The following is a 27,988-nucleotide window of genomic DNA, read 5'->3' on the forward strand; positions in this document are numbered from 1 at the left end:
TTAACCAATCCCAAAAACATTTAAACACTAATAACAATCCATTAACAAAATAAATCATTCATCAAAAAAATGAAAAATTTACCCTTCTTATCACTTCAAATTTCCCTTTTCTACCTATACATATTTTGCTAGGGTTTTAACTTGCTGTTCTCTGTATCAGATAACACTCAAGAATTTCTATTAACAACATAAAACACCAATAATCCATTAACAACATAAATTCATAAATCACTCATCAAAAAAATGACAACTTTACCCTTCTTTTACTTCAAATTTACCTTTCCTCCCTCAGACCCTTGTGTTCGGGCCTTTTCCGGGTCCCACACATAACGAGAGCTTTAGGATTTTTGCAAAACATTAAACACCAATAATCCATTAACATCATAATCATTCATCAACAAAATGACAAATTTACCCTTCTTTTTCATCGAATTTACCTTTTCTACCTATACATATTTCGTTCCATTGACCCAAAGCTAGGGTTTTATCTTCTTGTTCTCTGTATTGGCACTTAAGATAACACTCGAGAATTTCCATAAACATTAAACACCAATAATCCATTAACAACATAATCATTCATGAAAAAAAAAGGACAAATTTACCCTTCTTTTTCTTCGAAATTACCTTTTCTACCTATACATATTTCGTTCCATTAACCACAGCTAGGGTTTTAACTTCTTGTTCTCTGTACCTGCGCTTGAGATAACACTCGAGAATTTCCATTACACATACAAACCTCTTCATCTCTTCCAGTTGACGGGTTAGCTCGGCTTCTCTAGCTCTAGCTCGTTCAAGCCGCGCCTCCGTTTCAGCTAGCCGGTCACGGAGGTTTTCGACTACTACGGCGTTGTCGGTCGCCGCCTCCGGCGGTGGTGGTGATGTTAAAGTCCGGCGGGTCGGGTCGGTTAATTCGGCTTTTGATGGTAATCGCTGACAGCCGTAACACATTTTGGCTTTCTCAGGGGAAAATTTGGAATATGTTGTGTTAATGCTTTGTGATTAAAGGTGTTAAAAAGAATAATCAACGGTGATTATCTGTTGTATAATTTGGACCGTCCGATCCTTGTCACAGTACTAAAATATGACTTAGCCAAATACTCTATTTCATATGGTAATTTTTTTTTCACACAACAAGAAGGTAATTTTATTAATTTATCTTTTTAAATTTTATTCTTTTACTTTTAATTTTCGATTATCAAAACAAAAGTTTAGAAATACCAATTTTGAAAATACTATTCCCTTGATTCACTTTAAATGCTTATCATGTTTAGATTTTGAGCGCTTATTTAAAAAAATAATAACAATAGTTGACATGATTATTTTATTATATTAGTCATGTTAATCAATATTTAGTATTAGGTCTTGAAAAATAATTTGAGAATAAATAACTAATATTGAGGTAAAATATACAAAAATTAATTATTTTTCTTAATATCTCAAAAATGATGAGTAAAAAATGAAAATCTATTTATCGAATAATAAACAAAGTAAAGGTGAACAAATTCGCTGATATACATGGTAGTAATATTTACTATAGTAATCAACATGGATTGTGCGAGGTTAAGGGTTCAATCTTGACTATGGAGAAAACTCTATTGGGAGCGCTGTCATCCGAATTAGTCCCGCCAACCAAGAAAGCAAACAAGCAATTTCATAAAGTGTATGTGCATCTTCCAAGTAGGTTCATGAGAAACTCCTCCACAACTTCTCTTGACTCAAATTTCCTAGTCTTTGAGTAATTGAGAATTGACATCACTTTTGTCCCTTTACCCTCCTATATATACAAAGAAAACACACACACATATTCATTCATGTACACACAAACATGACAAACTCTACACCATTCACATTAATTTGTGTTCAAAGTCTATGGATCACATTTAACTATGTTAGTGTAATGTATCGAGCGTATATAAACAATCAGTACTCCTTCTTAGCTTTCATCTTATTCGTATACTTCAATTCTCTCTTGGTGTATTACTTATCCTCGATATATCGAAGCCTTCCATTGAAAAATAAGTCATTGGAGAAGAGCTTTTTGGGATTTGCTATATGGTTCTTCATGACTTCAATTATTTGTGGATTTGCTTATCAATTTTATCCATTTTTTGGATTTTGGTCTGGTCTTCCTATTTATTTGATGGGCATAGCTAGTAGTGGAGTTATGTTTTATGACTATATTATTTGTGATTATCAGAATAAAAATGATGGTTATAATTGGAGGTGCTTTAGTAGCAATGATCATGTAAAGGGAAGTTATTGTGAAGAAAAATGGGAGGTCATTTGGGAAAAAGTTTGACCATCGCTCGATATGTAATAAATTTTCATTATGTGCAGAGTCTGAAAAAAAAAAAAAAAGTCAGACCGATAAAATCTATTGTACGCAGTATTACGTAATCCGAGTTACTAGAAAGTAATAAAACATGTTTGTTCGTACAAAGTACCATTCTCAGTGATAATCAATATGACAAATTAATTAATATAGAGTGACACCTTAATTGGTGACTAATTAGTCATAAATTTGTAATATGCAAGAATTTGATTATCTAAGTCAAAAGTCAGGACCTTAAAGCAACCGTAGAGTGGTCTATGTATAATCGTTGTAATTTAATTTGAAAATATTATAACATACAAGTGATATAAAATAAGGAATATATATTGAAAATGAATCGATGTTAAAGTTGTCTTTGTGTGATCTATAGATCACGAGTTCAAGCTATGAAAGTTGTAGCTAACAGAGGCGGACCCACATGTTAGGGTGGGGTCCACGTGCACCCGTTAAGTTCGAAAAAAGTTTTGTATAGTACATGTAAATTGTAGATATCTAAAATTTGTGGGACTTTACAAAAAGAATTTAAATTTTGTTAGAGTTCTTAGAGTCTAGTTTACCCTAAATCCTGAATTATGTCTATATAAAGGGCCAAATAAGCATCTCCAATATTCCACAAATTCACGGGATATTCACAAAGAGATCAACGATCTTCAAAGTCCCAATAAATTCATGGGATGTTTATAGATCAAAACTCTTTCTTCTTGATGTTTATAGATCAAAACTCTTTCTTCTTGATAATCAAATACATCAAGAAGATACACAAAACTTCCTTTCATGGAGATCAAGTCCAAATATTTCTACGTTCGAGAAATACGCCACTAACGGTCCTCGAATTACAGAGAAATCAAGACAAAACCTCCTTTCATGGAGATCAAGTCCAAATATTCCTATGTTCGAGAAACACGTCACTAACGGCCCTCGAATTATGGAGAAATCAAGAGAAAAGAATCAAGGGAGGAATAGATTTATACCCATATCGTTTATCAACAAAATAAAAAATTCTTGTTTCTTCATATTTTTATTTGTGATTGAAATTTATTTTTCATGAATTAAATTATGTTAGAAACATATACTCCCTCCGTCTGTGTCGTCATTTGACTGGACACAATATTTAATCCTAGAAATAAGTATTGACTTTGTTAAAATTACAAAATTACCCTTCTTAAAAAAGGAGTAATAGTATTTAAAATCAAGTGGGACCACTTTTAATTGAAAAACAAATAAAAAAGAAGTAATAGTATTTAAAGTCAAGTGGGATCACTAAAGGTAAAATTGTAATTGTGTTTTTAAAAACTTACCAAATAAAGAAAGACAACATTCTTTTTGAGACCGAGCAAAAAGGAAATAACGACACATAATTTGAGACGGAGGAAGTATATCTTAAGAAACAATTATATAAATTATGTGCACCTTGAAGAACACTGATGAATGTTGGTCGCAATGATTCTACCTGACGTTTTCCTCGAAAGTGACCCCAGGATCGAATCTCATGGTCAAGTTTCCTTTGCCCCAAAGTGACCCAAGATCGAATCCCATGATCAAGTTTCCTTTGCAACAAAACTAGTAGTAAGGATTCAAACCTGTGATGTCTTGCTTACACAACACACCTTTTACCGCGGGACTACTTCACTCATCTACTTTCATAGAGTTAAGTTTTATATATTATCCTAAAAATTATATTTGACCTATATATTTATATTTTCATTATTGCTTAAGACTCCCAGTCAATCAGACACGGTACTATTCCTTAATCGTCATTGGAACATTCTCGAATGCTTATGTTAAAATAAAGGTGCACTCGCACTTTTTAAATCCCTCTGACAGCTAATATTTATATTAAGTTAGACTGTCTATTAGATTGTCTATATCACACTTCTTGAGGTGGTATGCTTCTCCCTCGTGAAAAATTAGTTCATTTCCATGAACCTACCAAGAAGCAACAAGCATACAACTTCAACTACAATAAATGAGACATCTTCCATGAGATTTCAAAGAAAATTCCATACAGCTACTCCTTTCCCACATTAAAGTCCTTTCCAAAGTGATTTGACACTAAAGTTTGTTTCTTTATTCTTTATTACCTATACATGTATACACATAGCTACATACAAAGATATCACACACACGAAAAAAAAAGTCTTCAAATTAAGTCTCTTTGACACGTTCTCTTCATATTAATTACATTTTTCAAACGTCATGTATACACCGATGAAGAGCATGTTGAAAAATATGTTTAATGAGCGCATCGAAAAATATACGAAGAAAAACATAAAGATGAAGACTTGACAAAAATTAAACATTGAACATAAAATTATGAGGCTTGAAACACGCGCAAAACGTTTTCTTAAAAATAATATTTGTTCCCTCTTCTCTACGAGATTGGTATGAAATTTAATGCAAATAGTTTTAGTGTCTGTGTATATGACAAGTCTTTGGACTTCTGCACCAAGCAAATAGTACAGATAATCTTATTGGAAAGCAAGAAATCAAGAACTTGATCTTTTAGAAAGAAAATAACTCTTTGGAAAATGTTGTAAGGAAAGTACTATGTGAAAAGTTTCTCTAAAACTTTCTGTAAAGATGCACCGAAAGCTCAAGAGATAGGATATGATATAGAAGGGGTGAAAATCAAATGCTGAAAGGACACAACTATTCATCTAAGAGACACCTCTTCATCTAAAAATCATATCGATCTTATAAAAAAACACAATTTCATAAAAAAAAAAACAAATAATATTAATTATTAATTTATTTTAAATAAAAATCCAAGAGAGCAATCGTCATTGCCATGGAAGTAGTAAAAGAAATAATTTAACAATTTTGATTCAAGTAACAATTGCTGCGTTCTTTAATTATCAAATTATTTTTCTTTTTAACATTCATCAAATTATTGTTCACCAAGGGGATTTAATGCCGTATAAAGGAAAAACACTTGTGCTGCTTATATTCTCTTAAGACTTATAATAAACAATATCTGTGCTGTTTGAGGTGTCTGTATCATCAACATGCATGTATCATCGATATATTTGCTTGGTATTTCATGAGAAATTGACATAGATGTACCACAACCAGTCACGACAAAGAAAGTTTTGCTACCTTAATCTTCAAAATCGTAATAAAATCAAATTTGTAGAAATCGAATCAAATCAAATTTATTTTGATTTGATTACGATTGTCATTTTTGTCAATCCAAAATTCGAACCGATATGAAAAAATCAAACCAAACAAACTGAATGTCCACCCTACATGCAACTATTTACAACTAAATGTCTCTTTACATAAAATGTCGCCCTAACACATTCTTGCTTGGTAGCGCTAGTTATTTATCTCCATTTTAATTTTATTTTTTTTTAATTTCTCTACTTTTTTTTTTCTCATTTCCTTTCTTTTATGTCCCCTTTTTCATTTAATTATTTTATAAACTTCAATTCCAACTTTAAAAAATTTAAATTTTATGGCCAAACGCCTATTTTTTAAGGGAGGAGATATAAATACTCTAGCTTTTTGGTCCATTTTGTACACTTTTCCCTATTTTATCAAGATTTGAGGAATCCCAAGATCCGATCGGAACCAAACTTTGCCACCGAACTGAAAAAAAATATCAAAATATGCCATGTATTTTAAAAATTACCAAACTATTATGCATAAATTTTTTAACGGCAGACTACAAACGTCGTTAGATTTTTTGGAAAGTGCATAACTCACAAAAACTATGAGTTATCCATTCTTATTTTAACATAACTCATAATTTTTGTGAGTTATGCATTTTATTTTAACATAACTTACAAAAATTGTAAGTTATCAATTCTTATTTTAACATAACTCACAATTTTTGTGAGTTATCCATTTTTATTTTAAAATAACTTTCAAAAATTGTGAGTTATTCATTTTAACATTAAACAATGAAAAACGTTTTCGATCTTCTATCTAACATATAACTGCAGTGACCTTATCATCATACCAATTTTTTTTTCATGAAAACTAATGTAAAATATAAGCTTTTTAAATGTATAATGTATCCTTAAACATATTATAAGGATGTCATGAAGACTAATATCTAATGTAAATTTTCTAATAGATAATGTAAATATCTAAAGTATAGTATGACCATAAAACCAACAACGTATACAAGTAATATCTAATGTAAACTTTGTAATGTATAATGTAAATATCTAAAGTATAATGTGACCATAAAACCAACAATGTATAAAAGTAGTATCTAATGTAAACTTTGTAATGTATAATGTTAATATCTAAAGTATAATATGACCATAAAACCAACAAAAGCTTATGTGCCGAAAAAAGGAGGCGAGATTGGATGAGAGATTTTGAAATAACGTATAACCTTTAACTATTCAAAACTGTACAAATATGACCCCGATCATACGTGGTAAAACGTGCGTTCAACACGCAAAACTGAGCCCGTCTAACTTAAAATCTAAGGGCATAATACATAAATATGACCCCAAACTTGACACCAAATTATAACTTTGACAATGCACAAATATGACCTTTAACTATTCAAAACAACACAAATATGACTTTTAAATGACTTTTCACTATTATTTTTTTCATAATTTTTAGCTCAAAGATGAAAATGACATCTAATTTCTTTTGTCATTGCGGAAAAAGAGTAATATTGAAGATTTATTAATTAAGTGGGTCAACCTCATACGAAAAAATTGCGCGGGTATGTAAATATATTATAAAGCAGAGGGCGAATTTAAGTTATATAATATATCTAAATATAATTTATTTAAATATTAAATTAAAGATGAAGATATACTAATAATAAAAAAAATTATAATTTTAATAAAACGTTATTAAGGATATTAGTAGTATATTAAATTAACGTTATTAAAACGTTATTAAATTAATGCAGGAGTGGACCTACGTGGTTGCTATGGGGTTCACCCTAAACCCCTCGGTAAAAAAATTACGTTGTATATATAAGGTAGAAAATCTATATTTATGTACGTATATTAACGTTGAACCACATGAAACAAGACACTTAGATAGTCCAGTGGTGTTATTTACTCTTCTTGGACGCTTCCTTCAGCCTACTGTGTGGGTTCAATCCCTATGAATGACTGTTCTTTTTGTGCTGCTGCTATAGAAATAAATAAAATAATAATAAAAACGATGTCGTTTTCACACAAAAAGAAAAACTTTGACAGTGCACAGATATGACCTTTAACTATTCAAAACTTCACAAATATGGCCTCCCTCCAAGTTAGCCCTTTTAACGACGTGGCACCGTGTGATTGGATTACCTTTCCACGTAGGCGCGAGTGAAACTCACGCATGAGGTTGCAAAATCGGAGGTCATATTTGTTCAGGTTTTGAATAGTTAAAGGTCCTATTTGTGCATTATCAAATTTTAAGGTCAAATTTATCATTTAGTGTCAAGTTTAGGATCATGTTTATGTATTACCTCTTTTTAGTTTGGTGGCATAGTTTGATTCCGGACTCCTAAAGTGGTCGATCCGGCCCATTTTCAACCCGACCCGGACAACTAAACAAAGCAATATACATAGGCGGGTCTAGAAATTGCCGCCATTTTTCCATTTTCCCTTTTACTTGTTCTTCCAACTTCCAGAAAGTTTCAACTCCGATCAACTTTCTGGCGAACCACCACTGCACCATGGCGGAGCACCACCCTTCAACGACTTCCATATTCCCCGGAAAATCCTCCGTTCCTTCAAACGACACCGTTTTCTTCTCCATATACCCCGACTTCGCCTTTAACCTTTACATAATACCCACTACCCGAACCAATCAACTCCACTTCCTTCACACCGAAATCCTCCGGTTCCTCTCCCCTTACACTTCTTCTTACATCTATCAACACCACCCCTTCAGTCTCACCCCCACCCCCTCTACCCCCACTACCCCACCTTCCCTCTCCGGCCATCTCCGTTACGGCGATAACATCGATGATGAATGGTTCGTAGTCTTCCTCCTTTTCCAAATATCTCATAAATTCCCAGATGTATCTATCCAAGTTTATGATTCTGATGGAGAATTTTTACTAATTGAATCCGCTTATCATCTCCCTAAATGGGTCAACCCGGATAGTGTACCTAATCGGGTTTTTATCCGGGGCGGGTTACTTCACATTATACCGAATTCGTTACTTCCCGGTACTCCATCAGTCTTCGATTCGGTAAGATTGTTGAGCAGTGGAGTCGGTTCGGAGCAAAGTCGAGCACCCGAAGGAGTACAGAAGCAGTTGGAGAGTAGGTTGAGGGAGTATCCGGGGAGAATTGAGAAAAATGTGCATAAGGTTAGGGTTAGGGTTCCGGTGAGTGTAGCGAAAGTGTTGAAGCACGAGGGGTGTTTGATATCGTTAGCTGTAGAAGGGTTTTACGATAGGGATATTGATACGATGAAGTATGCGGGGAAGATGGAGAGGTTTTTAGGGGAGAGGGGTAGTGCGGAGGAGTTGGTGAGGGTTGTGGTTAGGATGAGTAGGGCAATGTATGCACAGTTGATGCAACAGACGTTTACGGCGCCCAAATGTTATCCTGCATTGCCACCTAGGAGTGATGTGGAGGGGTATAAGGAAGCGGAGCTGGGAATGAAGATTGCTTGTGGATTTGAGATGATTTATCAGTTGAAGAAGAGGCAGTGTATGGAGGGAAAAGGGAGTAGTTGGGACGCGTTTATGCAGAGTTTAGAACGGAACGGGCATTTTGAAGGGTTGTTACCGGGGTCATATCTGTATAAAAGATTGAAGCTGAATGCTGAGTTGTATTACAAGGATAGTTCACTGCTTGAGAGAGAAAGGTATCGCTTGCTTGTTAGTTTATATTAAAGTTTCAATCTTTTTTGATGAAATTCTAGATGATGCACTTTGACAACGTATTAGAATTTGTGACAACGAGATTTGGTATCTGGCATTTGGTGCATATATGTCTAATTATCTTTCCTGCCAGGAGGAGGGTGTATGCAGTGCTAGTTTTCTAGGATACTCATGTATTACATTTCAGTTATGTTGAATTGAACGTTATTATGGGAATGGACTGGTTGTCATCATATTACGCTAAGCTAGTTTGTCGAACCAGTTGTTATGTAATCATTGTAGAGACACAAAACAAAAAGGTTTGTTTCATTGTTAGAATATCACTGATAATATCTGCAGATTGGTTAAAATATTTCATAGTGTTCATATTGTCGGGATAATTTCTGCATGTTGGGTTAAATATGGGCATTGCCTTATCTGGATCTATCTGGTACCATTTGCAGATTCATGAATCCTAGGCTAAAATGTCTCTTGGGTGTGTCTGTGTAGCTATGTCTCTTGATTTTGCTTCTTTCTTTGATGATACGACAGCTTATGACCATCCCTCATGGTTTTCCGATATTGAGTTTAAATTGTTGTTTATTGTCCTATGTGCCCTAGATGTCAGAGTGAAAATTTGAAGCTTCTATATAGCGGAATTTGTGTGTACATAAATGATAAGGGTTTTGTAAACCTTTTGCCTTACTAAAAGAGAAGTTTGAAAGTTCTATATAAGTGACATGGTCATATTGTTTACTGTAATGGTCCTTTGTTTTCTGCTTGATTTACCATTTTTCCCTCTTATTGCTCAATATACTGTATGAGATGGCCATGTGTGTCTAAGTATTCCTTAACTTGCTGCTGACCAATACTGGAAAAAAAACAGTGCTATGCTAAGTGCTCCAGTGCAAAGAATAGATGAGATCCTTGCCCTTCCTGAGTCTGCTGATGACTTTAAGGATCAGGAGCTACCACCATCTGATGATGATTCATGGCTTTATGGTGGGGAGGATGAGCTAAATGCTGTTCTTCAAGAGAGGCAAAAGGAGATGGAACTTTACAACTCAAAAAAGAAACAAAAATCAAAAGAGCAGGATGGCCCCAGCAATGGTTCTGATAATTTTGATTTAAAAGATATATCGAAGTCTATGCAAGCATTTGTTACGAAAGTGGCCAGCTATGAAGGTGCAGAGGTTCCAGAAGACAGGTTTTTGTCCTTCATATCTCTCATTTTAGCATGTGGAGTAGCATATACTTGGTATCTTTTATTTTATTCTTATTGGCAATTGATTACATTGTAGCATCTAATAGTTAATAGTTTGGATTTGTGCTATTTCAATTTTACTTGCTAAGTATAGTGATTGTTTTTTAAAGTATTCTGGTGTGCAAGAGTAAAATTAGATGTGATAGTTATGAAGCAAATTGCGTCATCAATTTGGTCATAAATATTAAATTCCTTGTAATAACAATAGATATAAAGTCATAGGAAGGCTAGTTTGGTTAATCCCATCGTATCTATATTCTTTTTAGCAGCATTCCTTTTGGTCCGTCAGTATCTTATTTTGTGTTATCCCATCTCCAATAGGAATCTTAAGGGCGTGGACTTTGATGTGGATCTCTTTATGAAAGACATGGAATCGTTTGTGAGGCGTCAAGGCAATGAAGACACTGGCAGGGATGTTGATATAGGAGAAGGGTCATCATCAGATATGGAGTTTGGTGAGTGTTTTATTTAATCTCTCTTAAGTCAATCTTTTTGGTTGCACTAGTCAAATGCTATGCACCTTTACATGCAGGTTAGAATTTGTTCCTTATTTGTACTATTGGTGGCTCTGTGCCAATGAAAATTCCTAGTCTAGATGGGTATCTCCCTGCTTTTCGTTTGTCTTTTATTTTTCCTACTATTATTTGGTTGCTTTTGTTACCTTTTTTGGGGGAGGGGTGAATGGGATGTGAGACTTGCTTCCCGTAGGCTGGGCTTGGTTGGGATAGGGTAGTGGGGTGCCAGATCGTTTTCCTCCTCTTTAGGAGGTGAAGTGATTGTAAGGAGGTCAGTTATCCCTCCATGGCAGCTTTTACCTGTCCAACTTTAATCTGTCCAATATGGATAATATCCCTTTTATATAGGGAAGTTGAGCAGGTAGCTTTCCCCCCCTCTTCCTGGAGGAAGTAACGTAGTATTAGTGAATGGTTGAGTTCACCTATTTTACGCAATCCCAAATCCTTCTGGAAATACTATTGGATTTAATTTTTTTTGTGTGGGGGTGGGGGAATATGCTAAAAGTTGTAACATGTTCACTCATCAAAAAGAAAAAAAAAATCATCTTCTACATGTTAAAAGAAAATGCTGACTAAGAAGAAAAAGTGACATCTATTGCACATACAGATGAATCTGAAGATGAGATTGGCGATGAGGAAGGTGCTGCTTTCATGCATTCGTATTCGGACGCTCTGAATGAAGAACTGAAAGGCACCACACTAAGTAATACCTTTGTTCGTGCAAATGGAGAGTCCGTCAAGAAAGATGAGGTTAGTCTATGCTTCCAATAAAATCATATGTGTCTTCTAATCCTGCCTGGAGATAAGCTTTCAGCTGGTAGCAATACTCCTGCTAATGCTAAATTTACAGTCGATATTTGCCCCAAAATCGTTCAGCATTAACACGTGTAGAGTCATGATTTCTCTATTGCTGAATCACTCATTGGACGAATATATGTTGTATCAGGGAACATCTACTGCTACAGAAAGCATGGAAGAGGAGTTCACTCCAGTAGATGTTGATTTCAATCTCGTAAAGAATTTCCTCGATTCCTTTTCTTCTCAAGACGGACTTCCAGGACCTGCCTCTAATCTGCTTGGACTTATGGGTCTTCAGCTACCACCAGATGCTCCTAGCAAAAGGAAATAAGAAGCATATGCTTGTCGTGCAGCTTATTTCTCGACTCCCTTTTTTCCCATTCAAATTCCAGTCTTTTGATGGCATTTCGAGTTTTTCCATTTGATATGAACTTATAAATACTTTGATGGGGATGTTGAATGTTGTATATCACCTGTTTGTATGAGTTTATATAATTCGTCTTCTCCTTGGTTCCACTACATGTAAATGTGGACCATACACAGCCAAAACACACACACAGAAAAGTTTGTGTACTTAAATAGCAAAAAAGAAATTGTTGGCTTTTCATCAGTCGTTGCGCGCGCTAGCCCTAGCCTAAGCCTATGATCTTATATAGATAACAAATACGGTAAGAATTACGTGTGTCGGATTCTTCAGAAGTTACATGAATAGCTATACATATTATAGCAGCTTCTTGCTTGTGAGTTAGCTTGTGTGTGTCGGATTCTTCAAAAATTACATGAATAGCTATACATATTATATCAGTTGCTTGCTTGTGACTTGTGAGTTAGCTTCACACAACAACATATCTAGTGTATTGCCACAAAATGGGGTGTGGAGAGGGTAAAGTGTACATACGACTACATCTGATGAAGTAGAGAGACTGTTTTTGACAAATTTCTAATTCAAAATAGATAACAATAAAGACAAAAAAAAAAACAAAAAACATAAAAGCACGGCTAGATAATAAAGAAAACAAGGTATCCATAAAATAATATTATAAATTATCTATTTGAAATTCAAAACACACCAAAACAAATAACTTCAGGCATAGATACAACTTACAAACAAAATAATTATCTTCATGCAGGGTTTGGATAAAATAACTACATCTCAACAAGTGGGATGTAGATAATTCAACCTTCCCACGAAACACGTTAATATTTGCAATAGTATTAGACTCAAAAAGTATATACATATAACTTTTAGATACCTTTAGTCAAGTCAATAAAAAAAGAAAATGGACCAAATTTTACTATGAGCACCACTAATCCTAGATTAGAACTTTGGAATTAACAACTAACGATTCATACAGGTATTAAATACCGGGTGAAAAATTAATTAAAAAATAGAAAATGGATAAATATATCTTCGAACTATAATAAATGATACATATATACCTTCCGTCATATTTTGGATACATATATGTCCCTATCGTTAATGAAATGGTACGTATATAGTATATACCCCTCACACTAACAGTAGAGACATATGTATACCCAAAGTATGATGGAGGATATATATGTATCATTTATCATAGCTCGAGAGTATATTTGTCCCTTTTCTACTTTACTTTTATTTTTTAATAATTAACACAACTCCATTACTCGATTGGGTTTTAATTGGGACCGGATTGGGTAGTGGATTTAGGTTTAGTTATTTGGGATTAAAAAAATTAAAACAGAAAAGAAACAAATATACCTCCGAACTATGATAAATGGTACATATATACCTTCCGTCATATTTTAGGTAAATATATGCCCTATCGTTAGTATGAGGGGCATATGCGTATGATTTTATTAGCGGTAGGCATATATATGTACCCTAAATATAATAGAAGGTATATACGTACAATTTATCATTGTTCGGGGATATATATGTTCCTTTTCCGATTAAAAATAATTGAAACAAGTCTTATGTTATCTTCCAATGTAGACAAACATCATCATATAAATTGGGACGAAATAGATTTTCTATAGTAGACGATCAGTTTGATAATTCATATTCTCTCTATTTCAAAAAAGAATTATCTATTTTTCTTTTTAATCTGTTCAAAAGAGAATTAAATCTCCTTTCTTTTTTTTTGGCAATACTCTGATCTCAACTTTGAACGTGTATATTTGAAACCACAAGATTCAAGCGCATTTTGATACATTTCACATAATTTTAATTTAAAATCATAAAATTTAAAAGTATTTTTATTTTCTTAAATTTAATACTGAGCTAAAGTAAAAATAGATTATTCTTTTCGAAACGTTTCGAATAATTAGATTGGAATAATTATATTGTTTCCTCTTTCTTTTTCATTGCCTTTTTTAAAGGGCAAGTATTACATACTTGACTTTGATTCTCGATAAATAAAAATAAACGGAGGGAATATTATAAATAAAAGTTAAGAACATCTCCCAATCAATATAAGAAAAATACCATACGTTTATTAGAATAACAATAACAAAATCCCACTCAAAATAATTTTTTCTTAAAAAAAAAGACTAGAATTTTTTTATTTTTTTTAATTATGGCAACGGCGGCGATTGATTTATTGAAGAGTGAAATTCCGGTGGAGGAAGATGAACCGTTGATTCTCTCCGGCGACATTAACACCGGTTTAGTACTCGTTGATATCGTTAATGGCTTTTGCACCGTCGGAGCTGGCAATTTGGTAATTTTAATTATGTTAGTTTACATATCATTTAATCTAATTTGTATGTATTATGTACTTTTTTTTTTCTTTTTGGATCTATATGAAATAGACAACAAAAAGATTTTTTTTTTTTAAATCAATTTAAAAGAATCTGTATGATCCATCTGTCCTATTTTGTTTGGATCACTTTCTAATTTTTAATTAAAGTTATTCAAAATTGTAGTAACTTGTAAATACTATTATAATAATCGTGATATCTCATTAACTTGCATGCAACTCGACTAATTTACACATGACTTGGACATTTAATATTACTTTCTCAACCAAAAAATATTATAATCGTGATATCTCAGTTAACTTGCATGCAACTCGACTAATTTACACGTGACTTGGACATTTAATATTACTTTCTCAACCAAAAAATGTAATAATCATAATATCTCAGTCAACTTGCATGCAACTCGACTAATTTACACCTGACTTGGACATTCAATATTACTTTCTCAACCAAAAAATATAATAATCGTGATATCTCAGTCAACTTGCATGCAACTCGACTAATTTATACCTGACTTGGACATTCAATATTACTTTCTCAACCAAAAAATATAATAATCGTGATATCTCAGTCAACCTGCATGCAACTCGATTAATTTACACGTGACTTGGACATTCAATATTACTTTCTCAACCAAAAAATATACTACTTTAAAATTTGTACATTTTCTATAATCGTAGTATCTTGGTTAGTTTGCATGTACTTCGATTAATTTTACGAAGTATTATCGCTCACTAGCACAAGTATCAGATAGCTCTGTTTGCGTGACTTGGACATTTGAAATTAATACCTTACCTTCTCAACCAAAAAATATACTACTTTAAAATTCATACTTTCTTCATAATCGTTGTATGTCGGTCAATTTGTATGCAACTCGACTAATTTTATAGTATCTGCTATCTCTCACTAGCAAAGGTATTGAATAATTCTCAACCAAGAAAAGAAAACGTTAAAATTCATATCTTTCTTATAATCATGGTATCTCGGTCTACTTGTGTGCAGCTCAACTAATTTCATAGTATTGGCTATCTCTCACTAGCAAAGGTACCGGATAACTCTCAACCAAAAAATATACTTCAAAATTCATAATCTTTTTTAATAACAATGGTGTCTCGGGCAACTTGCATGCACCTCGATTAATTTCACAATATCTTCTTTCACTAGTTCAGGTACCAAACAACTCTGTCAATCTGACTTTGACATTCAAAAGTAATACCTTGCCTTCTCGAAAATTAGTCGAGGTGCGAGCAAGCTGGTCCGGATATCATAGTTATCAAAAACAAAAAAATCAATACCTTACTTTCTCGAGTCTCAACCAAAAATTATACTTTAAAATTTTATATCTTTTTTGTAACTGTGTATCTCTGCCAGCTTGCATGCACCTTCCCTAATTTCACAGAATTTCATCTGAAGTAGAGAGGTTGTTTTCGATCGACGCCCACTCAGGACACACACACATATATATATATATATATATATAGACACACACACAAGTGTCTCTGTGATGAGTGTGTGTATACATGCATGTTTAATCGGGTTCGTGTGTTAGAAGCTAAATATAAAGTGTAAAAAGCAAGAACCCGAATTGGAAGTTTGATGAGTTATACTTTGAAGTCTTTATAGTAGTTCTGCAGTTATTTGTTCATGGAAGTCTTAGCTGCTTCTTTATTTTAGAAAAATAATTTCCCTATAGCCATTCTTCTTGATATTAGACATACACTATCCACCAATGTAAAGGTATGTTAAGCATGACTTGCATAACGTTTGGAACTTTTTAGCCGAATGACTGTACAAGTTTAATGATGGCCTATGTTGTTTCGAGTTCGGACTCTTCAAAAATGTCATCGGGGGCTTGTTGGATCCTTCAAAAGTAGTGCATTTTTGGAGGATCTGACATACAGTATCTACCAATGTAAAGGTATGTTAAGCATAACTCGCGTAAAGTTAGGAACTTTTTAGCCCAAGGACTGGACTGGTTTAATGATGGTCTATGTTGTTCGGACTTCAGACTCTTCAAAAATATCATCGGGAGCATGTCAGATCCTTCAAAAGTAGTGCATTTTTGGAGGATCCTACACGGGTGCGGCAACATTTTTGGAGAGTCCGGACAACGTAGATGATGGTGATTAAATTTATTAGAGAAGAAGCTATTGTTAGATTTCTTGATCACTTGAGCTGGAAATTAAGCTGGTCTACTGCTGTTTCTATGTAACATTACTTCTAACTTGACGATAGCGATTCTTGGAAAATCATCTTTTTCTTTCCTTAAATGACTCTACTTTCTTGAGGTTCAGGATCTGCACGGAAGAGAATTTTGTATAATAATCGAACCTTGCATCTTGAAGGTTTTTATGTAGGATCTCCACTAGGGAGCTTCGTTCATTCTATGCAATCTTCTTTGATTTGTTTCGTTCTCTCTATCACTCTCTGTCTCTTTCTATTCATATGTTGTTCCAACGTTTGTTTCTCTATCATTTCGGTGATTGTATTGGGTAAATTTCAATTTGGACAAAGCAATTCATGTGATCCTTATTCCTTCTGTTGTTCTTTTTAAAGTATTGATTATTCGCTTTGCTATAGGCTCCAGTAGCACCTGATAAACAAATTTCAGCAATGGTTGATGAGTCGGTTAAACTTGCAAAAATGTTCTGTGAGAAGAAATGGCCTATTTATGCTCTTTGTGATTCTCATCATCCGGATGTGCCTGAACCACCTTATCCTCCTCATTGCATTACCGGAACAGATGAATCTAAGTTGGTTCCTGGTTAGTCTTTCCGCGTGTTTCTGTCCGTTTAGGCTAAGGTGGTGTTTTCGATTTCATCAAGTGTGGTCTTTTTACCATCATGTGCAGCTCTGCAGTGGTTGGAAAATGAACCAAATGTAACACTCCGATGCAAGGATTGTATTGATGGGTTCCTTGGTTCGCTCGAGAAAGATGGATCTAATGTCTTTGTAAATTGGGTGAAAGCTAATGCAATTAAAGCTGTAAGTATCATCATATGTCATGAATTGATCAAAATTTGTTTCCATTCCGTTCTATCTTGGATTTGGTCTGATAAGTTATGAATTTGTTGGTTTAGATATTGGTTGTCGGGATATGCACAGACATATGCGTGCTTGATTTTGTGTGTTCTACGTTATCTGCAAGGAACCGTGGATTTCTCACTCCCTTGGAAGATGTGATCGTATATTCCCAAGGCTGTGCTACTTTTGATCTTCCAGTCCAGATAGCCAGAAATATAAAAGGAGCTTTGCCTCATCCACAGGTGAGCTGATACGATATATACATGCGTTGCAGAATGATATTATGTATATCGCAGTGTCACTTGATGCTTTTAGTTTCCTCTAATACTCAAAGAAGTTACAACAATAAAAGCAACATACCGGTGTAACTCCACAAGTGGGGTTTGGGGAGGGTGGTTTGCACAGCCTTACCCTATCTTGTGAAGGTAAAAAGTTGTTTCCGATAGACCCTCGGCTCAAGTAATGCATAATACTCAAAGAAATTAGTGAACAATATATCCAGCAAAGGACGAAGATGTGTTGTTTGATAGATGACGGAGATTCTCCATATTGGAAAATGAGACTATTATGTATTGACTGTTTCACCTTTCTCATCATTTGCTATATTTGCTGTATAGGAATTGATGCATCACATAGGCCTTTACATAGCCAAAGGAAGAGGAGCAAAAGTAGTTTCGCATATCTCATTTGACACAACGACTAAGGAGACCTAATTGTTGAACTCAGAATGGAACTGCTAGAGCTATTGCAGACCTCACAAAGAGCTTCTTAGCTTGCTTAGTCTATGTTAAGGTATATAAAGATAAATTTGTCCATAGGCAACTTTCTTGTCCAGTTGGATGTGCAGCTAACTTTGTTTGTTCCAAAGCTACTTATACTTGTTCCGTATTGTATTAATTATCACACGGTCAATGCCAAATAAATTTGTCAATAGGCAACTTTTATTGTTCAGTTGGATGCGCAGCTAAACTTTTCTTGTTCCAAAGCTACTAGTAATATTTTCGCCGTATTGTATTAGTTCTTGCTATATTGCTCAGTCCATGCCAAATTGACTATTAGAATCATAAATTGGCATAACTTGTGAAGTTGTTGTCATGTGACTAGGAGGTCACGTGTTCAAACCGTGGAAACATCCTCTTGCTAAAGTCAGGTTAAGACTGCGTAGAATAGACCCTTGTAGCAGGAGCCTAAGTTTCATAGACTCTTCACTCTCGATGCCGCACCCGTGTCGGATTCTCCAAATATACACTAGTTTTGGCGAATCCAACATGCACCCATTCACTTTTTTGAAGAGTCCGAGCAATATAGACAGGGGCTTTAGTGGAGTGGCTGCCTTTTTTATGGAATGAACTACCAACTGATTAAGAGTTGCACCTTGTAAAACATGCTTGCAGATTGGCTATGCTATGAAGGGCTATTGAAAAGTGATACTGGCAAATGAAGAATGGTACTGTTTACACTAACTTACACATCAAGACAATACATACAATCCCCAAAACCTTCTCACTTACAACCAAAAAAAAAAGAAAAAAAAAGTATAACCAACATTCCTTGTCTATCCAGATACATGTAAAAAGTACCTGGAAAAGATTGAGAACAAAGGGGAAAACCAAAAAGGAGAAGAAAAACAAGAGCAAGATAAAAACATCTATAAAGGTACTCCGCCTTTCAGGACCTGGTATTTCCTATTGCTATGAAAAAACGAGCGCTTGGACTTCTTTACTTTCGCTCCAAAGATGAAAGCTCGTAAAGGTATCCTTGACCTACTTGCTGAGTTTGTCAATTGTGGTTGACCTCCACTGACATCAAACTCCTGATCCAGTTTCCTTAATGTCTTCTCAACGTCTACTTGAAGTGTAGTTACATGCTCTACACCAGCTTCCAGTTCCTCTCTTACCTTGTTGTTTTCTTGTTTCATGTTCAAAACTTCGCCTTGGAACTTTGCAGCTTGGTGGCTGCTGAATTTGATTTCATCTTCTTCAACTCCGTCCTTTAGTGCTTTCGTAATTTCCTCTTGAATGCTGCATAAAGACGAGAACCTACGTTTCAGTTCATCTTTTAGTGACAAGCTTTGTTCTAACCAGACTGTTAGCTCATTCTGAATCTCCCTGAGGTGTTTATATATAGGCCTGATTTCTGATTTCAGGTCTGTTTTGGAGCTGTCCTCTTTTGTTTCTTTGTCTCGTAGTGTTGAGATTTCGTCCTGCAAATCTTGGGCGGTGGTCTTGAACTTTTGAATCTGATGAAATGCTGAGCTAAATCTTAGCCAGAAATCCAAGTTTTCGTCTAGCAATGCATCAATGCCCATCCGGAGTTTCTCTTCAACTGGCGAGAGGGATGAACGTTGATCAATCAAAATGATCTTGGCATCCTGTTCATCGTTGTCTACCCCTTCAGCCGAGTCCTCAGGTTTTAAGCTTCGATCATCAGAAGGATTGAGATCTTGCTGCTTTTCTTCTTTTGAATCGGAACTTTCAGAAGCATTTCCTTGAACAAGACTCAACTTTAGACGTAAACTTTCTATCTCTGCATCCTTCTTCATAATAGCACTTTTAAGCTCTCTTATCTGCAATGTGACTTCGAATTCCGTGTCTCTTTCTTTCTTCTCCATTTCAATCAGCTTCCTCTTTAATTCCTTGTAATTCCTGAGAATTGTTGTATATTCTGTTAAGAGGATCTTTTCTTTATCCTCCAAACCAGTCAACAGCATTTGCTGCCATGTAAGGTCATCGTCTTTCTCCTCTTCTTCCTGTATTTTTGGCTCATTATGACCGCTATTTTCAGACTGAGATGAGACTTTATCTTCAGCTTTTTCAGCTGATGTTGGCTTCAGAATTTCGACGTGTTTCTTTGGGGGTTTTGTAACTTCGTGGACTTCTTTATCACTAATAGCTGTACCGGGATCTTGTTCTTTCTTGACCTCACTTGCGGTAACATGGTCTTTCCTCTTTTCTGTCTCTTTTAGTGACCTGATATCAGCAAGAGTCTCCTCTTCATCTTGAGATGATTCCGTCTCATCAACCTCTTCATCTGATTTCACACTCGTCAATTTGAACGATAACTGGCCAAGACTGGTATGAGCTTCAGCAAAGTGAGTCTTAAGGCTGCTGTTTTGATTTTCGACATCTTTGTTTAGATCCTGAATACCCTTCAACTTTTCCTCTATCGCAGTCACTCTAACGTTCAGATTGTGTGTGTCCTCCATCGGAATAGCTTTCTTATCGTCTTCCAAAGTCTGAACTTGTGAGTGAAGTCCGCCGGCTTCTGTTCGTAGTCTCTCAATTAGAACAGTTTGAGTTGAAACCGCTGCTTCTAAGCTGACCACCTTACTCACAAGCTCATCAATCTTCGCTGCCAATTGTGTCACCGTTAGAGAGGACATAGAGCTTGCATCGAATTGATCGTTGATCTTGCCATGCATTGACAACGAATCTATTTGCTCACCGACTTCTTGGCTCGTGCATTGAGATGATTCATCTGTTACCACACCAGATTCGTCATCTTTTTCATCTGGTTCTGATTCATCAGAAGGATCCCCTAAGTACTTTTGCCTGAAATACTTAAGTTTCTTACGAGCTTCTTCGATCTTCTTGAACTCCTCTTTTGCATCTTTGGTCGACTGATCTTGTTTCTCCTGGAGCTGAGCCAACGTTTCTTGACACGATTTTAGTGCTGCTTCGGCCATCAAGGTCCTCGCCTCATCATCCTCAATAACCCGAGCCTCACCGAATTCATCCTCCAAACTGCAAATCTTCTGATGCTTCTCAATAATCTGGTGCTCGATTTCCATGGTCTTCGCTATCCCACTCTGGTAAGAGCTTTTCACGAACTCTTTCACAGTTTGCAGAGACAATATCTCTCTCTGGAGCTTGTCAATCTCTTCAAGCGCCTCGTCTTTTGTCAAACCAGATTTTGGTGCATCTTTATTTGAATCTTTTGCCTTGTTAGTTGATTTCTTGCCTAGAAATTGCTTTGTGCCTGTTTTCAACAGACCTTTCATGTCTTTAACAGGAGCCTTTGGAGGTACACTTGGTATATTTGCTCCAGTTTTTGGTGTTTGTGGGAAACTTTTCGGTATCTTTGGGGTACCATAATCATCTTCTTCATCCATCGCGAGCTGAATTTGTTCTGGAAAAAGTGTTGCAATGGTGCTGTTGGCACTCTGCAACTCCCTTGACAACTTGTCATATCGTTCAGCCAATGCTCGATAGGCACGATAAGATTCTTCCACAAAGTTTATTAGCTCTGGCCTTTTCTTGTAGTACATTTCTGCTCTTTTGGCAAATGAATCTCCATCTTCTTCAATGAGCTTGATCACATCTTCCACCTTCTCTTCCATATCTGTTACGACACAGGTACAATTACAACTTCCGATGGGTTGAGATGGGCTTAATGGAACAACATAGTTAGGGATGATTCATATAGCTGACCCCAACTTGCTCGCGACTGAGGTATAGTTGTCTTTGTAACGTGCCAAAACCATATTAAGAAAACTTTTAGAATGACATTACAAGAGGGCATTTAAAGAAACTGGCAAAATGATTTGATTCCTATAGGTGCCAGTTCTATCGGAAACAACCTCTCTACTTCATTTGAGGTAGTGTTATGGTCTTCGTACGCATTACCCTTCCCAGACCCACTGTGTGGGAATACACTGGGTATGTTTTTGTTGTTGTAGGTGCCAATATTTGAAACACATCAATTTGTTATCTTTACTTAATAAGATTGTGCAATCTGTGTCTTTCTTGGTAAATTTTTGATTATATTTTCCTATTAATTTGTAACTGAATAAACAATAAGAACATAAAAAGAACTTGAAATTTATGGTGCAAAAAAAATCATTTTTGTTCATCTAACAACATTAGATCTTATTCACATTTGAACAATTTTCATCAAGAATCATAACCGCGTTGAAGGGTAGAGTGGCAAACTCATTATTCATCAAGAATCATAACTCCATCGAAGGATAGAGTGGCAAACTCATTATTCATCGCGAATCATAACCGCATTGAAGGGTAGAGTGGCAAACTCATTATTCATCAAGAATCATAACCCCATCGAAGGATAGAGTGGCAAACTCATTAGTCATCAAGAATCAGAACCCCATTGACGAGTAGAGGGGCAAACTCATTATTCATCGCGAATTAGAAACTCATTGAAAGTAAAGGAACGAGTTCATTATCCATCGAGTTTCAAAACATATGTTAAAAGAAAAAAACATACCTTGAAGGCTTTGTTCAAGCCATTTAGATTGTTTGGTTCTAATATGGCTAGCAGCCCACCATGAATAAGCATTAGTTGCAGCTCTTTGCAACATTTTGAACCAATTCTTGATCTTTTTTTCTCTATATATATACTTCTTTAAAAACAAAACAATCAACTATGAAACTCTTCCTCTATTTTTTTAATTTTTTTTTTGTTTCTCCTACAAGAACAAATAATACAGTATATCTTTTTTAAGGTAAGAGAAAGAGTTTCAACAACATGAGATAAGTTTTCTTGTTAATGAAATAGGATAGGAAATAGAATCATAGTTGAAAGGGACTAATAATACAAACTATGATGTTTGTTGTTTTGGTTTTTTTTTTTTTTTTTGTTTGTTTGCCTTTAATGTTCTATTATGGTTTTTGTTGGTTGAGAGTTGTTTTAGCACCAAAATAAATGTTGGACCCTTCTCTTTCCTACTAGCTTTTTTACAGAATCTTTTGTTGGGACAATAGCATTTTTAGTCCTTTGGTTATTGCCAAATTTAGATTATGGTCCTTCTGATATTTGATCAAGTATATTCAACTTTAATTACTTGAGATGTTCGTGCACTTTTGAGGTACGGTATGAGGCAGTGGTATAAACTGCGTAAACTCTATCCTCCCTTGACCCTACTTTTTAGGAATACACAGGATATATTGTTGTTGTTGTGCACTTCTAATCTCATTGTTTAACTGTTTTATCGTTTAATTATCAATATACTAAAATTGAAATGGAGCACATTCCACTTTACAGTGAAAATGTTGGAAAGGGTGTTAACTAATCGACAGAACTAAGTCTTCTTGCGATTGAAGAAGATCCATGGGAGATCGATAAGCCAAGTTGAATGAACGATATAAAGGTTTTGATAAGTCATATATCATAAGTATCAAAATTAACATTTATCAATAATCGAAGGACCAAAAATGCTATTTTTTTTCCTTTTGGCAAAACCAAAGGCAAAGGCATTGACAGCCAATTATGAAAGTAAATTATTGTGAACATGGCATCCACTGGCCTCTTTTAACAACTTGTCACATCGAAGAAAAAGAATTAGAAAAAACCAATAAACAAAAGAAGAAAATACCTTTCTTTCTCTTCGGAAAAAGAATCAGAAATATATTTAAACTTTTACGAAATTTATCGCAACACGCTCCAACTTTTTGGGGACCGTATGACTCGCCTCGACTATTTACTATCGTATTTTTGTGGCATATATTTCTCCAGCTGAAACACTTCAGATCCTTACACGTTCAGTGTGTGTATTCACGCAGTGGTCCAACTGGACAAATATATGTCACAGAAATACGATAATAAATAATGGAGGAGAGTCATAAAACCCCCCACAAAATTAAGAAGTGTTACAATAAATTTCGCGAAAGTTTGAATATATTTAGAAACTTTTTCCCTTCTCTTTGTCCTAAAGTTTCTCTTTTATTTTATTTCTTTGGGTACATTAGAAAAGGCTAAAGTTTTGTTCTTTTAACTAACTTTTAAATATTTGTATGTTTGCATATATAGTACAAATTGCTGCTTTTGGCCTGTCATTAACTAACTTTCGGTTAGATTTTAAAAAAAAAAGTTTTTCTCTCTAATGTCCCTAAGATATTTTAGTAATTTTACGGATGGTTATTCAACTTTTATTTTATCATCATAGAGTTATTAAATTACTTTTTTAATAAAAAAATTTTATTCAACTTATCGAAAGTCGCTAATCTTTTATAACAATGTCAAGTGAAACTCAACATCTCAAATTAATGTTATATTAGTTCGATATACGTTTTGCGTCTTCATCATTTTGAACTCGTGTCAAGTAAGACTCATTACATGAGGGTTCTTGAAGTCGGGGCTTGTGATTAAGGATGTGAGACTTTTATCTATTCTGCCACAACCGTTGACAACATCTCAAGCGAGTCACTGGGGGCGACTAAATATAAATTCGTATCGAAAAGTTCCATGTTATTTTACTCTCTTTCTACATGAGTTTTTTTTTTTTTTTGGGGAAAAATTCAATTTGAATAGGTCTTATTGATAATCAAAATAATCATTAAAAAACTAGGGCCGTGATCTCATGATAACAACTACATCAAATAAATTATGTGAGTAATTATATAAAATACTTCTCATCATGATCTGAGCTTAGATATTTAATAATTGGGGAAAAGGATCTTTAAATAATATTCAAAAAGAAATTCCCAAAACAAATTAGTACTAATATTTTACAATTAATGGTGTAAATATTTTCATCATGAGCACTTAAAAAGAAAATTAGAAGCTTCATAGTACTTTCTTTAATTTTCTATTAATACCCACCCTAACACCCAACCCCCACTCCCACCCCCACCCCAAATCCACCCATCCACCCACACCTAATATAACATGATTGTAACATGCAGTGACAAATAATTTTCTTTTACAATGTGAGGTCTGAGTCAACTTTCATATCCCGATACATAAGTGGGGGTGTGGGAAAGATAGAATAATATATCCAATATAATTTCTAAGTGGGGTGTGGCATGTGGGGAGGATACGATGTACGCAGACTTGTAACATGCAGTGACAAATAGTTTTCTTTTGTAATGTGGTGTATGAGTCAACTTTTATAGTTCGGTTACATACGAGGCCTGCAAGGAGGGTGGGATAATATATCTAATATAGTCCCTAAGTGAGGTGTTGATACAAGTACGACCGTGATTATGAACCAATACGTAAAGACTCGAGCTCGGGTGACTGCCCAACCAATGGAATAAGTTTTGAAGTGTAGAGAAGAAGTCTCAACACTCCAAAGCCATCCAATATGCACACTCCAAGGCCGTCCCTTTGCCATGGCTCATTAAGGGCATTTTAGTCACTTTGTAATAAGTTGTAACCTAGGTTACAAATAGAACATATTAGGTCATTTTCTCATAACTTAGAGGATATTTTGAGAGCTCTTTGAGGGTGTTCATATAAGTGTGGATATCACTTGTGACAAGTGTGGAAGCACACTTGTGTTGGTTGCTTGTTTTGAAACGTTGGTTGCTTGGGGATTCCGTTCCTTTGAGGTCACCGTAAGAACTTGATGTTATTTGTATGAATTCTTGGGTCTTAGTGTTCAATATACACTTTGGCTCATAGTGTTTGTTCATTGTGTGTCAAGTTATCTATCATTCTATCTTATTATTGTTGTTGTGTTCATTCTCGGTTTTGGGTATCCAAATCTGAGACCTTGTTGTGTCATTTTTGTTCTTGTTATTGTGTTGTAATCTTAGTTTGTGGCTTGCTTATTATAGGTGTTGAACACCTTAGAATCTTGTTGTTATCGTGCTTGTATTGTTACTGTGTAGTGAATCCGAGAGGGGTCACCAAAAGGGGTCCTCGGTTCTTCAAATCATGGACTGTTTTGGTGTGTGTTAGTGTCTTCCTTGTCGATCTTGTATCAGGTGTGGCGTGTGGCGAGGGTAGGGTGTACGCATGCAAACTTATAACATGTAGTGACAAATAATTTTCTTTTATAATGTGGTGTTTGAGTCAATTTTCATATTTCGATTACATAAGTGGAGTGCGAGGAGGGTAGGATAATATATTCAATATATTCCCTAAGTAGGATGTGGCATGCGGGGATGGTAGAATATACGCAGATTTAGTCTCTACAGATATGGAATAGAGAAGTCAGAATTTGCTTTCGATGGATCATTTTTGAGAAAATATATGACAGTTTCGTAGCAAAATACAAAACAACTAAAATGGAAAATCAAGACAGACTAAAAAGAAAAAAATATATATAGACAAATTACGTGCCTTATATAAATGTGATGAATTTCTTTCGTATGTGTATTTATAACATAACCAAACCACAATTAAAAATATGTATCATCACTTTTAAATTATTTGATTTAGTATAAATATCAATCGAATGCATGTAAATATTAAATTATCACTCAACATATATTTGTTATCTTAGACCTAAATATCCTACTATTATTTTACTATCTTATGATAACAAATCTTTGCTATTCAATTTTATAAGTTACTACACCAAAGTTCATTGTTGTTAATTTTGATATTTTGTTCAACTTATATAAGCAAGGAAAACCTTCATTTTTCGATATTCTTAATGATAATATTTCTACCGATATCAACCTGATGTCGGTATAAATAGCACACAAGCCACTTTTTGGTTTTATCTATAAAGAATAGTCGCTCAAATTTTACGAGTAAAACTCAGAATACCTATTAAGGATAGGGACTAATGGGTTTTTTCCAATTTCATAGTTAGCCCAAAAGTGTGACATGTAGGAATTAGGATGTATATCAAGCCCAACCCAATTACTTAGATAGTCAGAGCTGTAGGCCTCATAATCCAGCCCAATTTTTATACAAGAGCAAAACTCCTTTAATGCAGTTCAGTGCATTAAAGCTCCCGCTATGCGCAGGGTTCGGGAAAAGGCCGGATGACAAGGATATATTGTGTATAATATTACCTTGTATTTCTGCTAAAGATGTTGTTTGAACTCGTGACATCCTAATCACGTGACAACAATTTTATTAGTAACTTCAAAGATCCCCTTCTGAAACAAGGCTATTTTGATGAGCTACGCTAAATTTTCACCTTATTGATGAGCGTTTAATTTCTCACCTTATAGTTTCTTTTCGATTTCCCCTTTCCTCTACCTCAAACAATAATTCAAAAAAAAGAAAAGGTAGGTCAAAGTAAAGTAAGAACAAAATTGAATGCTAGTTCAACAAAACTATTGCATAGAATTAAAGACTTTCAAGAGTTAGAAGATCATAATAATTAAGGATTTTTAAAAATATCATGATTAAAGAAAATATTTTTTATTTTTAAAAATAGTTACTGAAATGCATAAATTAAAACGACGAAACGTAAGAGAATTTTAGATTCACTTTATCATAAAAAAAAAAATGGAGAATCCCACAAATCACTCATTTTTTCTTGGCATGTAATTATCATCAAAAGGAATAAATCCATTTTTTCCTTTACGTGACAAACTTCTTCAAGAGTTCAAGTAGGCAACTAAAATTGAGAAAAGACAAATTGATTATATATCTTAGTAAAACTCACAAAAATATGTCATATATTTTATTATAATCAAATAATTGCTTGTCAAAATCCCTTTAGTGACCCTTTTGATTATACTATCAACATTTATTAGGATTAGAAGGAACATCAATGAAGATGACATTTGCTAAAGGCACCCAACTCTTTTTGAAATTTTATCCATAAGAATCTAACTACATTTCTCAATTACTTTTTTCCTTTAAATAAAGGCGGTGAGTTCGTC

At 34.6% G+C, this 27,988-nt stretch overlaps 4 protein-coding genes across 5 annotated transcripts; 2 read left to right on the forward strand and 2 right to left on the reverse strand.

Moving 5' to 3' along the window:
- Positions 1-511: 511 nt before the first annotated feature.
- Positions 512-1,164, reverse strand: LOC107851518 (protein SKIP34). Its single transcript, XM_016696574.2, has one exon. The coding sequence runs from the start codon at positions 946-948 to the stop codon at positions 634-636; it is 315 nt and encodes a 104-aa protein (XP_016552060.1). The 5' UTR covers positions 949-1,164; the 3' UTR covers positions 512-633.
- Positions 1,165-7,841: 6,677 nt separating this feature from the next.
- Positions 7,842-12,209, forward strand: LOC107850979 (protein ecdysoneless homolog). The gene is made up of 5 exons (XM_016695844.2): positions 7,842-9,121; positions 10,003-10,323; positions 10,702-10,835; positions 11,503-11,645; positions 11,842-12,209. Exons 1-5 carry the CDS (start codon positions 7,977-7,979, stop codon positions 12,022-12,024), a joined length of 1,926 nt encoding a protein of 641 aa, XP_016551330.2. The 5' UTR covers positions 7,842-7,976; the 3' UTR covers positions 12,025-12,209.
- Positions 12,210-14,011: 1,802 nt separating this feature from the next.
- Positions 14,012-18,410, forward strand: LOC107850967 (nicotinamidase 1). Its single transcript, XM_016695830.2, has 5 exons — positions 14,012-14,395; positions 17,016-17,199; positions 17,287-17,420; positions 17,516-17,701; positions 18,077-18,410. The coding sequence occupies exons 1-5, from the start codon at positions 14,252-14,254 to the stop codon at positions 18,170-18,172; spliced, it is 744 nt and encodes a 247-aa protein (XP_016551316.1). The 5' UTR covers positions 14,012-14,251; the 3' UTR covers positions 18,173-18,410.
- Positions 18,411-18,897: 487 nt separating this feature from the next.
- Positions 18,898-23,244, reverse strand: LOC107850966 (kinase-interacting protein 1). 2 transcript variants are annotated; one of them, XM_047400619.1, is made up of 2 exons: positions 22,683-23,244; positions 18,898-21,920 (listed from the first exon to the last, which is right to left on the reverse strand). In XM_047400619.1, exon 2 carries the CDS (start codon positions 21,796-21,798, stop codon positions 19,108-19,110), a length of 2,691 nt encoding a protein of 896 aa, XP_047256575.1. In that variant the 5' UTR covers positions 21,799-21,920; positions 22,683-23,244; the 3' UTR covers positions 18,898-19,107. The 2 variants fall into 2 exon arrangements, with proteins under 2 accessions (XP_047256575.1, XP_016551315.1); XM_016695829.2 differs by having other exon boundaries at positions 18,898-21,800; positions 22,683-23,187.
- Positions 23,245-27,988: the final 4,744 nt, after the last annotated feature.

Source organism: Capsicum annuum, chromosome 12, assembly GCF_002878395.1.
Source record: "Capsicum annuum cultivar UCD-10X-F1 chromosome 12, UCD10Xv1.1, whole genome shotgun sequence".
NCBI lineage: Eukaryota > Viridiplantae > Streptophyta > Magnoliopsida > Solanales > Solanaceae > Capsicum > Capsicum annuum.